Here is a 13,905-nt window from a genome sequence, read left to right on the forward strand (position 1 = left end):
CTCTAAGAACTGAGATTAAAAAGAAGCCATAAGATTCGTGGCATAGATTCCCAAAACCTTCATTTCTGACTTGAGCGTCGGAGGATTTGCGCCGGGGAACCAACGGGCGTACTCTGACCTGTCTGTGTACGTAGGAACTTCTGGAGAAGAAGCTTTACGAGGAGAGATCCTGATCGTGGTGACGTTGATCGAGCAGAGCTCCTGGTCGTAGAACGAGGAGGACCAGAATCTCGCATCAACAGTCATTGCCATGATATTGATTTTACTACAAATTCCATTTTGTTGATAATGCACAAGTTGAATTTATTGCCTGTCACTCCAAAAATATATTTTTTTTACAGAGAAAATAATTTAGGCAAATTGAGCTTTTGTTATTAGAGAGAAATAAAGATTTTTCAAGTTTTGCCCTGGATAGAATTCAGTCAAACAATCTGTAATTTCAATTTATTGCTTTGGATGGAATTCACAATTTGAATTTATTGTCTGTCACTTCAAAAATATTGCCCGCATAGAAAGCAAGAATTTTCATATTAAAGCTTGTAACTTTAATATTAGTTACTTAGAACTCAGGATCCTTATTCAAGAAAAGCAAGAATTTTCATATTAAAGCTTGTAACTTTAATACTGCGTATCACTGCAGATGGAATCCATCATCAGGCATTGCTCTGTCATGAATCCAAAAGATTTTGCCAAGGCCAATGATCAAGGGGATGATGCTTTCTTATGTGAATATGAGTATGACATACATTGGCATAGTTTCAAGCGTATAGCTGATATTGATAAAGAATAGGTAAGCATTTCAAAATTAGAAGCATTAATTAGGGATTCTGAATCATGCAAATGTGGTTGTTCTATTGAATTTACGAGTGGACGTTCTCATTTGGTAGAAAGTTGAAGATGCTGACAGTGATGAAGACTGGAAATGCAGCAAGGCTGCTGACTCTGATTCAGATGAAGATGGAAAGAATTTACATACTGGACCATCCCCAGCTTATGAGTTGGCAGCCATACTGACATTTATTATTGTTGCATGCTGTGACCTTATGATTGGTGGTTTTATAATTATTTTGTTTAAATCATGTGTTGTAATATATATTTTAATTATGGTGTAAAAATAATGCAATTTTTTTTTAATTAATGTTAATTCTAAAACTTTATCATGTAATTTTTTTTATAATAATTTTTTAAAATTATTATGTTGTATTTGTGTATGTATTAGCTAAATAATTATTTTATAACTATAAATATGACGTAAATGCATAGTAAAAACTGTTTTTGAAAAAAGTATTACCCAACGCATATTCTCTATTTTTATTATTTTCGCTTACCGAACGCATATTACTGTTTTTAGTTTTAAAATACAGGACATAAAAAATGATATCAAATCATACTTAAATTCAAAATACAGCAACTGCAAAATATTATTTTTATTTTTATTTTTATTTTTATTCTCAAAATATATAAATTCAGAAACAATACCGAACGGGCCCTAAGGTATAGTAGGTTGGAAAAGAATTTGACCTCTAATCCTCTCGATTCCTGTCTTTTTCTGTCTCAGCTACTTCCCTTTTACATCACCAAGAAAACAAAAGTAATAAAAACAAAAGCGAAAACCGTGGTGTAATCATTTTTGTTTCTTTTTTATTAAAAAAACATAATCCTCTAATTATTATGAATAAAAAAATGCAGATTTTTAATTTGAATATTATCAAATAAACAAAGATAAAACATGATTATATCCCAAAAATATAATTTAGTTCTTTAATATAATTAAGGGTAATTATCCACCGACCATCTTTTTTTCTAATTTTTTTTAAAAAATACACAAATTTTTTTTTGACAGCGCTCCATTTGAAGTTAATATTTTTTTTTACTGGTCCACTTTCGTTATAACACTGTTAGAACTTCGCTGACATCATAAAAATAAAATTGTCGTTTCACAAAGACATTATTTGAAGATAAAAATTGACAAATACAAAATAATATAATTTCAATTGGAGTTCTGTAAAAAAAAAATTAAGAATTGTTTAACTACTTGAATGTTTATCAAACAACTAATAGCTTAATATACGCGCCGTAGGAAGCTGGCCGTTAAATATTACTTTTCAAATTAAAGTGGTCCACTTCATCAAGAATCCATGACACCATTCCTCTAGAAGAAAATTGGGATTTTAATTATTGTCAAACTTAAGACATGAACCCTTTTAACTTTTGGAAATAGCCCATCAACGCCGATAAGATAACTAAAATCTAACTTGAATAAATTCGTTCATACTCAAGAGACGAGATTCCATGTCTATAAATAGGGCAGCTTACAATTAGCTTATATCATATAGCTAGCAAAATTAAACTAACCAATTAAAATTAAGTCCCTCATTTTGCACACTGATTAATTACCATATGGCGGTAATCTCAGTGTTTACAATCATATTAAGTTTATTAAGCACATAATTAAGCTTCGCGTTCGCGGGTTTTGGCAATGCTACCGCTTATCATCCACCATATCTATGTGAGTAAAAATCATATACATGAATCATTTATATATATAACAAGAATCCATGACACCATTCCTCTAGAAGAAAATTGGGATTTTAATTAGTCAAACTTAGACATGAACCCTTTTAACTTTTGGAAATAGCCCATCAACACCGATAAGATAACTAAAATCTAACTTGAATAAATTCGTTCATACTCAAGAGACGCGATTCCATGTCTATAAATAGGGCAGCTTACAATTAGCTTATATCATATAGCTAGCAAAATTAAACTAACCAATTAAAATTAAGTCCCTCATTTTGCACACTGATTAATTACCATATGGCGGTACTCTCAGTGTTTACAATCATATTAAGTTTATTAAGCACAGAATTAAGCTTCGTGTTCGCGGGTTTTGGCACTGTTACCGCTTATCATCCACCATATCTACGTGAGTAAAAATCATATACATGAATCATTTATATATATATATGTACAGCTAATCATTAATTAATCTGCATGAACGTGGCGAAACATGCACGCTCATAGTAATGTTTTTTTGGCATGCAGCAACTAGGTGCAACGGCAACGGACAAGAACAGTTCCCACCGGGGAACTTGTTTGTCGCAGTGGGTGAATGCTTGTGGGACAACGGGGCAGCCTGTGGAAGCTTGTGGGGCAACGGAGCAGCCTGTGGAAGGCGTTACCGTTTGAGATGCATAAGTGGTAATAATAAACCATGCAAGGGCAATACCATTAACCAGTTCCCCATCTCTCTAACGATGATCCACATGTTCTTTTGCGGCACCCTCGCTTTCCTCCTCATCAAAGTCTTCAAATTCGTCGAACCCGTCACCATGTCTCGCTGTCTCTTCCTTTCCTCCGTCGTCCCCATCGGCGCTTTGTATTCCCTCAGCCTCTGGCTCTCCAACTCCGCTTACATTTACCTCTCCGTCTCCTTTATCCAAATGCTCAAAGCCCTTATGCCCGTCGCCGTGTACTCTATCGGGGTCACGTTTAAAAAGGAGTCCTTTAAGAGTGACACTATGTGTAACATGGTCTCGATCTCCGTCGGCGTCGCCATTGCCGCTTACGGGGAGGCCAAATTTGACTCCTGGGGAGTCGTCTTGCAACTGGGTGCCGTCGCTTTTGAGGCGACGAGGTTGGTAATGATTCAAATCTTGCTTACATCTAAAGGGATCGCTTTGAATCCTATTACGTCTTTGTATTATGTTGCCCCTTGTTGTTTGGTTTTCTTGCTTGTGCCTTGGATCTTTGTGGAGTTGCCCATTTTGAGGGAGACGTCGAGTTTCCATTTTGACTTCGAGATCTTCGGAACTAATTCGCTTTGTGCCTTCGCTTTGAATCTTGCCGTGTTCTTGCTTGTTGGGAAGACCTCTCCTTTGACTATGAATGTGGCTGGTGTGGTTAAGGATTGGTTGTTGATCGCCTTTTCGTGGTCTGCGATTAAGGACACTATCACCCCCATTAATCTGTTTGGATATGGTCTCGCCTTTTCGGGTGTTGCGTATTACAGTATCTCGAAATTGCTGGCATTGAAGGCTAAGGAGGCGCAGAAGAAGGCTCAACAGGCTGATGAGGAGCTGGGAAGGTGTTAGAGGAGAGGGATGGTGAAGGAGGTGGATCTACCAATAGGAACGAATCTCAGGATTAATTTGAAGGGTTAATTTAGGAAATGAATTCAACAGAATAAACTATGATGAAAATAAGAGTGTATGCAAGAGGTGGATGATGAAGAAAAGGGTTTCGAATTTGGGCAAAGAAACTGAGGGCATTGGTTTCTTTCTGCTCTTAGGTTTCAGTTTCGATTTCCTATGCTAGTTATTATTCTCGTTGCTTTATAGTAATAGGGATTTGAGATTCACGTCTTGTTGAGCCTCAAATGCCTCGCAGCTTTTTGTCGTCTTTTTGCTCTTTCATTTTAACTATTTATGTGTTTGTAGGTGCTACTTCTTTCATTAATGGAGTTTTAATGCTTATTTATTCCTTATTGTTTCGATTGACAGTGTAATTAATTATTTTCATATCTATGCATGATACTCTTTCAGTTTTGAGTATAGATGTATTTATAGTGGCAACTGCTAACTATAGCAGCTATGAGAGATATCGCTTCCCTTCCCTTTCCTACAAGTTATAGCAATGTGAAATGATGATAAACAACCAGACCAATATATGAAATCATGATGTGTTGTAGGCAGAGGCACGTGTACATTCGAGGGTTTGGGGGCAGCTGACCCCACTCAAAAATAATTTTCTTTTAATTTCCTATTCATTTTATAAAAAAAAAATTATATTTGGGTGGAGGTAATTATTTAAAACAAATTTTGACATTATGGTCAATATTTTAAAATTTATATCACTCCCTAGCTATTAATAAAGTTTCTAAATCATCCCCCTAGTTGAAGGCACCAACCTCTTTCAATAAAACAGGCAAGGCACCAAAATAAGTTTATTACTTTTAAATCAAAATCGTCCCATGTATCTTTATCACATTCCATGCACGTAAAAATTACACGTTAGGATTGCCGCCCCGAAAAAAAAAAGAAAAAAAAAAGGAGTTGCAATACGTATGATAATTTATACATACATAACTCGAAATCAAATAATTGTTATGCCTTCATTCAAAAAAAATAATAATTGTTATGCCTTCATTCAAAAAAAAAAATAATTGTTATGCCTTCATTCAAAAAAAATAATAATTGTTATGCCGTAGCTTTTGGGTGGCTGCTGGTGTTGGGAAATAGGCTTTATTACTGAAATGAATTTGGGCCTCATCGAAACAATTAGGACCAGTGTTTTAGTCTAATTAAAAAGAGTGGAGCTATTGGCCGTCGGCACCCATAACATTCTACTGAAAGCCCTTTATTGCGTGTACCCCTTTAAATAATATTAGAAAATCCATAATAACTATTTACACCCGCTTTATTTGTTCAGTTGTTCTAATCTACGTTCCCTCATGGTTTTTTTTTATGTTTTACAGTAATTACCGAAAGCTGAATTTGATCATCTGTGAGGTGATCGCTTCTTTCAATTTATATTTATTTAGTGCTTTTTAAAGCTAGAATGCATGCTAGTCTTGTCTTTTGGCAAGTTTGTTTCGTCTTGTCTCTCTGACAAGTTTGTTTTTGGCTCTAAGTTGGCTCTGATTTCTTCTCGTCTTCTCAGACCTTGCTCCCTCGTCCCTCTATGGCTGGATCGAGTAACCAAAGAGCAACTGATTTACAGAGAGAATGTGCACGGCTGCAAATAGATGAAGAGGAGGAGGGTGGTCTTGAGGTGGCTGGAGAGGAGGACGAAGATAATGGGAGGGTCAAAATTGATTCTCGATATTGTCTTGTGGGACGCTTTTTAACTGATAAGGTGATCAATTTCGTTGCAATGAAGAACACTATGGCGGCCTTATGGAGGCCGGGAAAGGGTGTGTGCATCAAAGAGTTATCTCCTACGCTGTTCTTATTTCAATTTTTTCATGAAATTGATGTAAGGAGGATTCTCGATTCCGGGCCATGGACTTTTGACCAACACATCCTCCTTGTTCACAGATTAGGTGCTGATGAGCAACCCCAAAATATCCCTTTGTTCTTTACTACCTTTTGGGTCCAAATTTACAACCTGCCATTGGGTTTCCAATCCGATAGCATCCTGCAAAGCATTGGCAATTACATTGGTTCATTCTTGGAATCGGATGAAAATAATCTAAAAGGAGTGTGGAGGAATTATATGCGCCTGAGAGTGTCCCTTGATGTAAGGAAGCCCCTCAAGCGTCGAATGCGGTTGAAACGAACAGGAGGGGACTGGTTTTGGGTGGATTTTAAGTATGAACGGCTCAATGCGTTTTGTTTCATCTGCGGGCTTTTAAGCCATACCGAACGCAACTGTCCTTCTTTGTATGATTGCACATAGGGTAACGTTGATAGGCCCTATGGTAGTTGGATGAAAGCGCCCCCTAGGCGAGGTATGATGAACTCCGGTGAGCGTTGGCTGAGGTCTGAGCCACCAGAGATGGAGGTATGCTTCTCTGCAAAATACCCCAAACCAGCAGGGGCTAGGATAGTAGGTGAGCATGGGGCCACAAAATCAGCGAAGATCGGGAGCAAATCGCGTGGAAAAGAGCAAATGGTTAGACATGTGCCTATTGTTTCGGCACTCCCTAACCCTGACATAACTTGTAGCCAACTGAGCATTAATGGCCAAGAGATGGGTGCTTCTGCTAGCGGTATGGTTATATTTAAAGCAAATGAAGTTAAATATGATTCTCAATTAATCATATCCGATGCAAAACGCAAAAGGTTGGGAAATGGGCCTCTCCCATTAATGGGTCCAGAAGAGGTGGACACATCTACTAGCAAGGAGGCTTCAGATGTTCCAAAAAATGGACCGGCGGTGGGACCTGTAAGCCAGGCCCACCGAGACCAATGAGTTGCCTCAGCTGGAACTGTCGTGGTTTAGGTCACCCACGCACAGTTCAGGTTCTTGCTGACCTTGCCAAGCAGTATAATCCTGCTTTTATCTTTTTGATGGAAACATTGTGCCATAGAGACAAGCTCGAGAAACTCAAAATCCAGTTCGGCTATGCTGGTTTGTTTGTTGTGGATAAAGTTGGCCAGAGTGGTGGGCTGGCCTTATTTTGGAAGCTCAATTTCATTGTTCAATTAATCAAGTTTGGGAAGACTTTCATTGACGTGGCTGTCCAGAATCAAGAGGGGAATTGTTTGCGGGTCACGGGTTTTTACGGTTTTCCAGAAACCTCCCGGCGTCGTGAATCTTGGAGGTTGCTCCGTTCTCTCGCTTTGGTCTCCCCGTTACCTTGGGTTTGCATTGGTGATTTTAACGATCTCCTCCACTTAAGTGAGAAGCGCGGGAAGCATGCTCATCCGACCTGGAAATTGCATGGGTTTCAGGAAGCAGTTCTCGAGTCAGGGCTCTTCGATTTAGGTATGGTGGGTTATCCGTTTACTCGGGGGCGCTCTCGAGGTTCTGATGAGTGGGTAGAGGAGCGTCTTGACCGCGCCCTAGCCTCTAATCCTTGGATCCATTTGTTCCCGAGAGCGAAGGTTTGTAGTCTAGAAGCCTCTTGCTCTGATCATCTCATAATTTTCCTTGATCCGTCTCCGGTGATGAATCCACCGAGGTATAAGAAGTTTTAGTTTGAAAATAGTTGGCTTCGTGAGTCTAATTGTTTAAAGATTGTGAAGGAGAGCTGGGCTTCGTCTGTTGGAGTGCCCATTCAAAGCAAAATAGCTCATTGTGGTTCTGCTCTGTTTCGTTGGGGGGGCCATCTCACGAGGGACTATCGAGCTCGCATTGCAGCCTGTAAGGAGAAAATGGCTTTGCTTCGGGGCAAGCGTGACTCGGCTAGCGTGGATAGTTTTGTTGAAGCTCGAAAACGCTACAACGAATTACTTCACAGCCACAAGACCTTTTGGAAGCAGAAGGCAAAATCAATCTGGCTTAAAGAAGGTGACATGAATTCTAAATATTTTCATGCCATGGCTTCAGTTCGGAAGAAGAAAAATGAGATGAGGAAGCTTCGAAATGTTCAGGGGCAATGGTGCACTACCCCGACTGACATTAACGCGATAATCGTCAATTACTTCACTCAGATTTTCTCTTCGGAATGTGGCTCATGTGCTGAAGCCCTCCAATGTGTAGAGCCTAAAATCTCAGCTGAGCAGAATATTTCGCTTTTGGCGCCCTTCAGTCCTGCAGATGTTCGAGCAGCGATCTTCAGCATGCACCCGGACAAGTCCCCTGGCCCCGATGGTATGAACCCTGCTTTCTTTCAAAACTTTTGGTCAATAGTTGGTGATGATGTTTCTGCTGCCTATTTGCATTTTATTCACCATTGTATGTTTCCTGCGGACTTGAATGAGACCCTAGTGATATTAATTCCTAAAAAGTCCAATCCGGATTACATAACTGACTTCCGACCTATAGCTCTGTGTAATGTTCTGTATAAAATAGTTGCTAAGATGTTAGCTAGTCGGCTTAAGTTGGTTTTGGGGTCTATTATTTCGAATTCTCAAAGTGCGTTTATTCCGGGCAGAAGTATCACTGATAACATAATGATTTCGGCTGAGGTTATGCACTATTTAAAGAGGAAAAGACAGGGCAGGGAAGGGGCAGCAGCTCTTAAAATAGACATGGCCAAAGCTTATGACAGAATAGAGTGGACTTTTTTATCTGCTATTATGCTCAAAATGGGGTTTGATCCTGAGTTTATTAATCTGATTATGTTATGTGTATCCACTGTCTCTTATAAATTCTCTCGTGACGGAATGGATATTGGCCCTATTATCCCTAGTCGTGGTCTTCGACAAGGGGACCCTTTATCACCTTATCTCTTTATTATTTGTGCGGAAGGCCTAAGCTCCCTTATCCATCACCATGAGAAAGCTGGTCTGATTCATGGGGTCAGAATTACGAGAGGAGCTCCAAGCCTCACTCATCTCTTCTTCGCTGATGACTGCTTCCTCTTTTTTAAAGCTAGGGACCAAGAGGCTGTGTTATGAAGTCTATTTTATCTATGTATGGGGCTGCTTCGGGGCAAATGGTTAACTACAATAAGTCATATATTTCGTTTAGCGCAAATGTTAACAATGAGGCTGCCCATTCAATTTGCAACCTCTTTGGGGTCCAGGCTAATGGCAACCAAGGAAATTACTTGGGGCTTCCTTCCCATATAGGCAGAAGCAAGATTGCTATTTTTAGATATATCCGTGACAGAGTTTGAAAGCGTCTGCAGGGCCGGAATCAAAAGTTGCTGTCAAGAGCGGGTAAAGAGATCCTTCTCAAAACAGTAGCCCAAGCAATGCCCAATTATGCGATGAACATCTTTCTCCTTCCCAGAGATCTTTGTAGTGAGCTAGAGAAGATGATGAACTCCTTCTGGTGGGGCAAAAATCAAAATGGCAGGAGAGGGATTAATTGGATGACTTGGGATAGAATGTGTAAGCCCAAGACTCATGGTGGTATAGGCTTTAAAAGACTGCATTTATTTAATGTTGCAATGCTTGGTAAGCAAGGTTGGCGTCTCCTAACCAACCCCAATGCTCTTGTGACTCGCTTGTTCAAGGCTAGGTACTTCCCCTCTTCCTCTTTTGTTGAGGCTCAGCTGGGTAGTAACCCTAGCTTTGTTTGGAGATCAATCTTGGCTGCTCAACCGGCTATTCTTCGCGGTGGCCGTATTCAAATTAGAGGGGGTCAGCAAACAATTATTGGTAATGCCCCTTGGTTACCAGACAAAGACAGTGGCTTCATTTCCTCTTCACTCCCAACAAATATAGCTTCTGCATCAGTGGACAGCCTTATGATTCTTAACCATCGCCATTGGGACTATGTTGTGGTAAATGATATTTTCAACACTAGGGATCGAAACTTTATTCTCCAGATTCCGTTAGGAACAAGGCATGACAAAGACTCTTGGTTTTGGCTGCCGGACTCCAAAGGCCTTTACACGGTTCGAAGCTGCTACAGACTTCTTAACTCTATGCTTTCTCCCCCTAGTAGCAGAGCTTGGCGTAAATTATGGCAGCTCTCTATCCCAGCAAAAGTCAAAAACTTCCTTTGGCGAGCAATGTCAAATGTCCTTCATACTGCCGACAACCTTTTGCAAAGGCGTGTAGAGGTACAAGCTTCTTGTCCCATTTGTCACTCATCTCCTGAAACTGTTTGCCACGTCCTAGTTCATTGTCATTTTGCTAAATCTTGCTGGATTTCCTCTGTGATTGGCTTTAATGGGAGATGCTTGAATTTTACTCATTGGTTGGAAGAGTTGTTTAGTCGCTGTAACATAGAGGAGTGTAGCTTGGCTGGTATGATATGTTGGGGGTTGTGGCTGAATAGAAATAACAAAGTATGGAATGGTGTCAACGGTAGGGTCCAACCTGTGTTGAACACTGTTGGGCAGAATTTGTTTATTTGGCAGCAAGCTCGCAAGAATGCCTATTTTCCCCTTATTCCTGATACTCCTGGTCATGGTTCTGTTTGCTGGTTTAAACCCTGTGAAGGGTGGTATAAGTGTATTGTCGATGGAGCTATAGCTAGCTCAAGGGGATTGATTAGTCTGGGGGCTGTCATCCGGTTTGATCATGGTGACTTCATTGCGGCAAAAAGTGACATTCTTCTGGGCAGTTTTGAAGCTAGAGAGGCTGAAGCGATCGGAGTTAGGGAAGCCCTTAGCTGGCTTAAGAAGTTTGCTTTCCATTATGTAATTCTAGAGATGGATAGTTTACAAGTTTTCAATGCTTTACATGATAAGACTAGTTATCCCAATGGTTTTGGTTCAATTATTGATTATTGTAGAGCCTTGGCTCGCTCTCTAGGAGAAGTAGCTTTCTCTTTTGTTCGTAGATCTGCGAACTCCGCTGCCCACACTGTGGCTCAGGTGGGGGGTTCTATGTCAGGTTCAGGTGAGTGGAGGTTTGTTCCACCCCCTTGGTTAGTTGATGCTTTGGCTATTTTATGAATTCAAAAAAAAAAACTAGTTTTCGAAAAAAAAAAAAATCTACGTTCCCTCACATTTTTCATTTTGGGAGGGAAACCAAGAGTATCGTTCTTCACTTGAGGGTATTCCAGCCAACGTCGATCATTTGCTTCGCTCTAAATCGTTGTTGCTGCCGCTGCCGCCTTCCGCCTTCCGCTGTCCCGCAAGCAAGTCAAACAACTCTCGACTGGGTTCGCCACCGTCGCAAGGTCGGGTTCGCCGTTGTCACAAGTAGCAGGCGGTAGCAGATCTCGTCGGTGCGTCGCGGCAGCGTCAATGGCTTGACTTCGCGTTGTTGCATCGGTGACTGCTGGTTGCTGCTTCTCGTCGTCGCATCTCCGATCTCTAAGGCTCGAGCTACGTGTGCCCCGTGTGACTGAGTGTCCTGGGGTTAGTTTAGATGGGCTTGCACGGAAAGTGTTTGTAAAATTGACTGTGAGAAAGTTTTTGTTTCTCGCTGGGGCAGGGGACGAGTTGTCGTTGAAGTCATAAAGAGCATTGGTTTAAAGGGTAGTGTCTTGTCTTTTGGCAAGTTTGGTTTTGTCTTGTCTTTTGGCAAGTTTGGTTTCGTCTTGTCTCTCTGACAAGTTTGTTTTGGCTCTAAGTTGGCTCTAAGTTGGCTCTGTCGATGCTGCTATAGCTAGCTCAAGGGGAATGATTAGTCTGGGGGCTGTCATCCGGTCTGCTCAGGGTGACTTCATTGCGGCAAAAAGCGACTTTTTTCTGGGAAGTTTTGAAGCTAGAGAGGCTGAAGCGATCGGAGTTAGGGAAGCCCTTAGCTGGCTTAAGAAGTTTGCTTTCCATTCTGTATTCTAGAGATTGATAGTTTACAAATTTTCAATGCCTTACATGATAAGACTAGCTATCCTAATGGTTTTGGTTCAATTATTGATAATTGTAGAGCCTTGGCTCGCTCTCTAGGAGAAGTAGCTTTCTCTTTTGTTCGTAGATCTGCGAACTCCGCTGCCCGCACTGTAGCTCAGGTGGGGAGTTCTGTGTCAGATTCGGGTGAGTGGAGGTTTGTTCCACCCCTTGTTAGTTGAAACTTTGGCTGTTTAATGAATTCCTTATTTTCCTCAAAAAAAAAATCTACGTTCCCTCACTTAAAAACCCCAAATGCGGCTACGGTTCTTGTTTCTCGGACTCTTCCTGACAGTCTCGATACTTTGATCGTTTTACCATTTGATTCCCAACTTCGATTCGAATCAAATGTACATTTTAATTTGGAGTTTAAAAGTACTCCTCAAGGAAATAACTAATTTATAAATATCATTTAATGTAATTTCAGCACAAATGTATTTTATAAGAAGAGCACTGTACTGATATTTAAATACTAAGAAGATACACCACCAAGATAGAAATAAGATTACTATTCATGTCTCAGTACTCCTATAATACGCGAAACAACAATACTTTTCATATTTTAGTACTGCAGGAATAGGGTTTTCATTTTGAATTAATAGTTTATTTTTTTATTTTTTTTATTTCATTGTTTACAATATATCCATGTTACAGTGTAAAGCTTACTAGTAATATGAGTACATATACTTGCAGTGAAGTCCAAAGTTTTCTCAAGACCAACTCGAAAATCTACTCTTACTAACTTGTGGTTGAGGACACAAACACATCAGTAGCTGGCCTTCACAGTCATATATTTTCATTTTCTTTTATTACAATCTACATGTATATATATATACACACACACACTAGTATGTTCAGATCAAAAAAGTTAATGAAAATGTGAGGGAGAAGAAGAGGAGAGCCAAAAAAAAAAAAAAAAAGTGGAGAAGGAATGAATTTCATGTTAAGTTAGACAATAAAATCAAGATTCATCCTCATTTTTTCATCCCACGACTCTCTCCTTTTGATGTCTCTACTCTTCTCTTAATTTTTCTAATTAAACATGAATTGATAGAACAATCAAAAAATCTACGGACACTAATTTAAAATTTTACTCTCATAAATATTAAGATGATATATTTATTCTTATTCTACACGACGGTCCCCATAGGAGCTCAAATCGGTATCATTATAAAACAAATTAAAGGTACTTTAGACAATTTAAAAAACTCCACAACCTCTGCTCTCAATAGTTTAAGTTTTTTACTATTAATTACCTAACAACAACATTTGCTCTCAACAGTTTAAAAATTTACTCTCATAAATATAAATATTAAGATGGTATATCTATTCTTATTCTACTTGACAGTCCCCATGGGAGCTCAAAACCGGTATCATTAATATTGTTGAGACTTTAGAAGTGAGAACACCGATCCACCATTGACGGCAGGTTATCTCTCTCTTAGTATGAAACATGTTTAGCATTTATGCTATTTTTCTTTCTAATGCCATTGCCAGTCCATGGGGTGGTAGGTGAGGTGAGCCTGAAGCATCGTTTTTTACAAATCTGCACGTGGCAATTCTGGCTTTCAATGCAACTAACTTCTGATAAAAATTATCTAAACGTGTAAATGACCATCCCAAGATGTCATGTGCGGTGGCATGATTTCAAGGGATGTACGGCGGCGTGGCACCAACCTATTTTCATTTCAATAAGACAAGAAATTTGTTTTGTTACTTCTAATCCATCCAAATTGTTGCATGTATTTTTTGTCAATATCTTTATCTCCTTCCAAGTGATTTAAACATTAGGAATAGGATTGCATGCATTTACAAAGGCGTAATTGAAAAACTTGTAACAGAAATTATTCCATGAGAAAGATAATTTATATCGCTTTGTCTCAGACTCTGGGATGTGGCAGGCTGCTGCTATAGATGGGAAATAGGCTTTCCCAAGGTCAAATTTGGGCCTCAATAAGGAGAATATTACGGTACAGTCTCTGTACCTTACAGGACCCCAAAAATGTCTGTGGGCCCCACTCGGGTCCACTTTTCATTTTACTGTGCGAGGGTGGCTGTAAGGT

At 39.7% G+C, this 13,905-nt stretch overlaps 1 protein-coding gene and 1 non-coding gene across 2 annotated transcripts; both read left to right on the forward strand.

Annotated features, from left to right (window-relative positions):
* The first annotated feature begins 700 nt into the window (after positions 1-700).
* On the forward strand, positions 701-778 carry LOC112096001. The gene has a single exon (XR_002904161.1). It is a non-coding gene; the product is annotated as a small nucleolar RNA snoR28 (small nucleolar RNA).
* Positions 779-3,026: 2,248 nt separating this feature from the next.
* LOC18054786 (probable sugar phosphate/phosphate translocator At5g25400) lies at positions 3,027-4,150 on the forward strand. The gene is given in 2 exon segments (XM_006450402.2): positions 3,027-4,077; positions 4,080-4,150. Coding segments are annotated over 2 exon segments (1,122 nt in total).
* Positions 4,151-13,905: the final 9,755 nt, after the last annotated feature.

This window comes from Citrus clementina, unplaced genomic scaffold (assembly GCF_000493195.1).
Source record: "Citrus clementina cultivar Clemenules unplaced genomic scaffold, Citrus_clementina_v1.0 scaffold_1, whole genome shotgun sequence".
NCBI classification, from domain to species: Eukaryota; Viridiplantae; Streptophyta; class Magnoliopsida; order Sapindales; family Rutaceae; genus Citrus; species Citrus x clementina.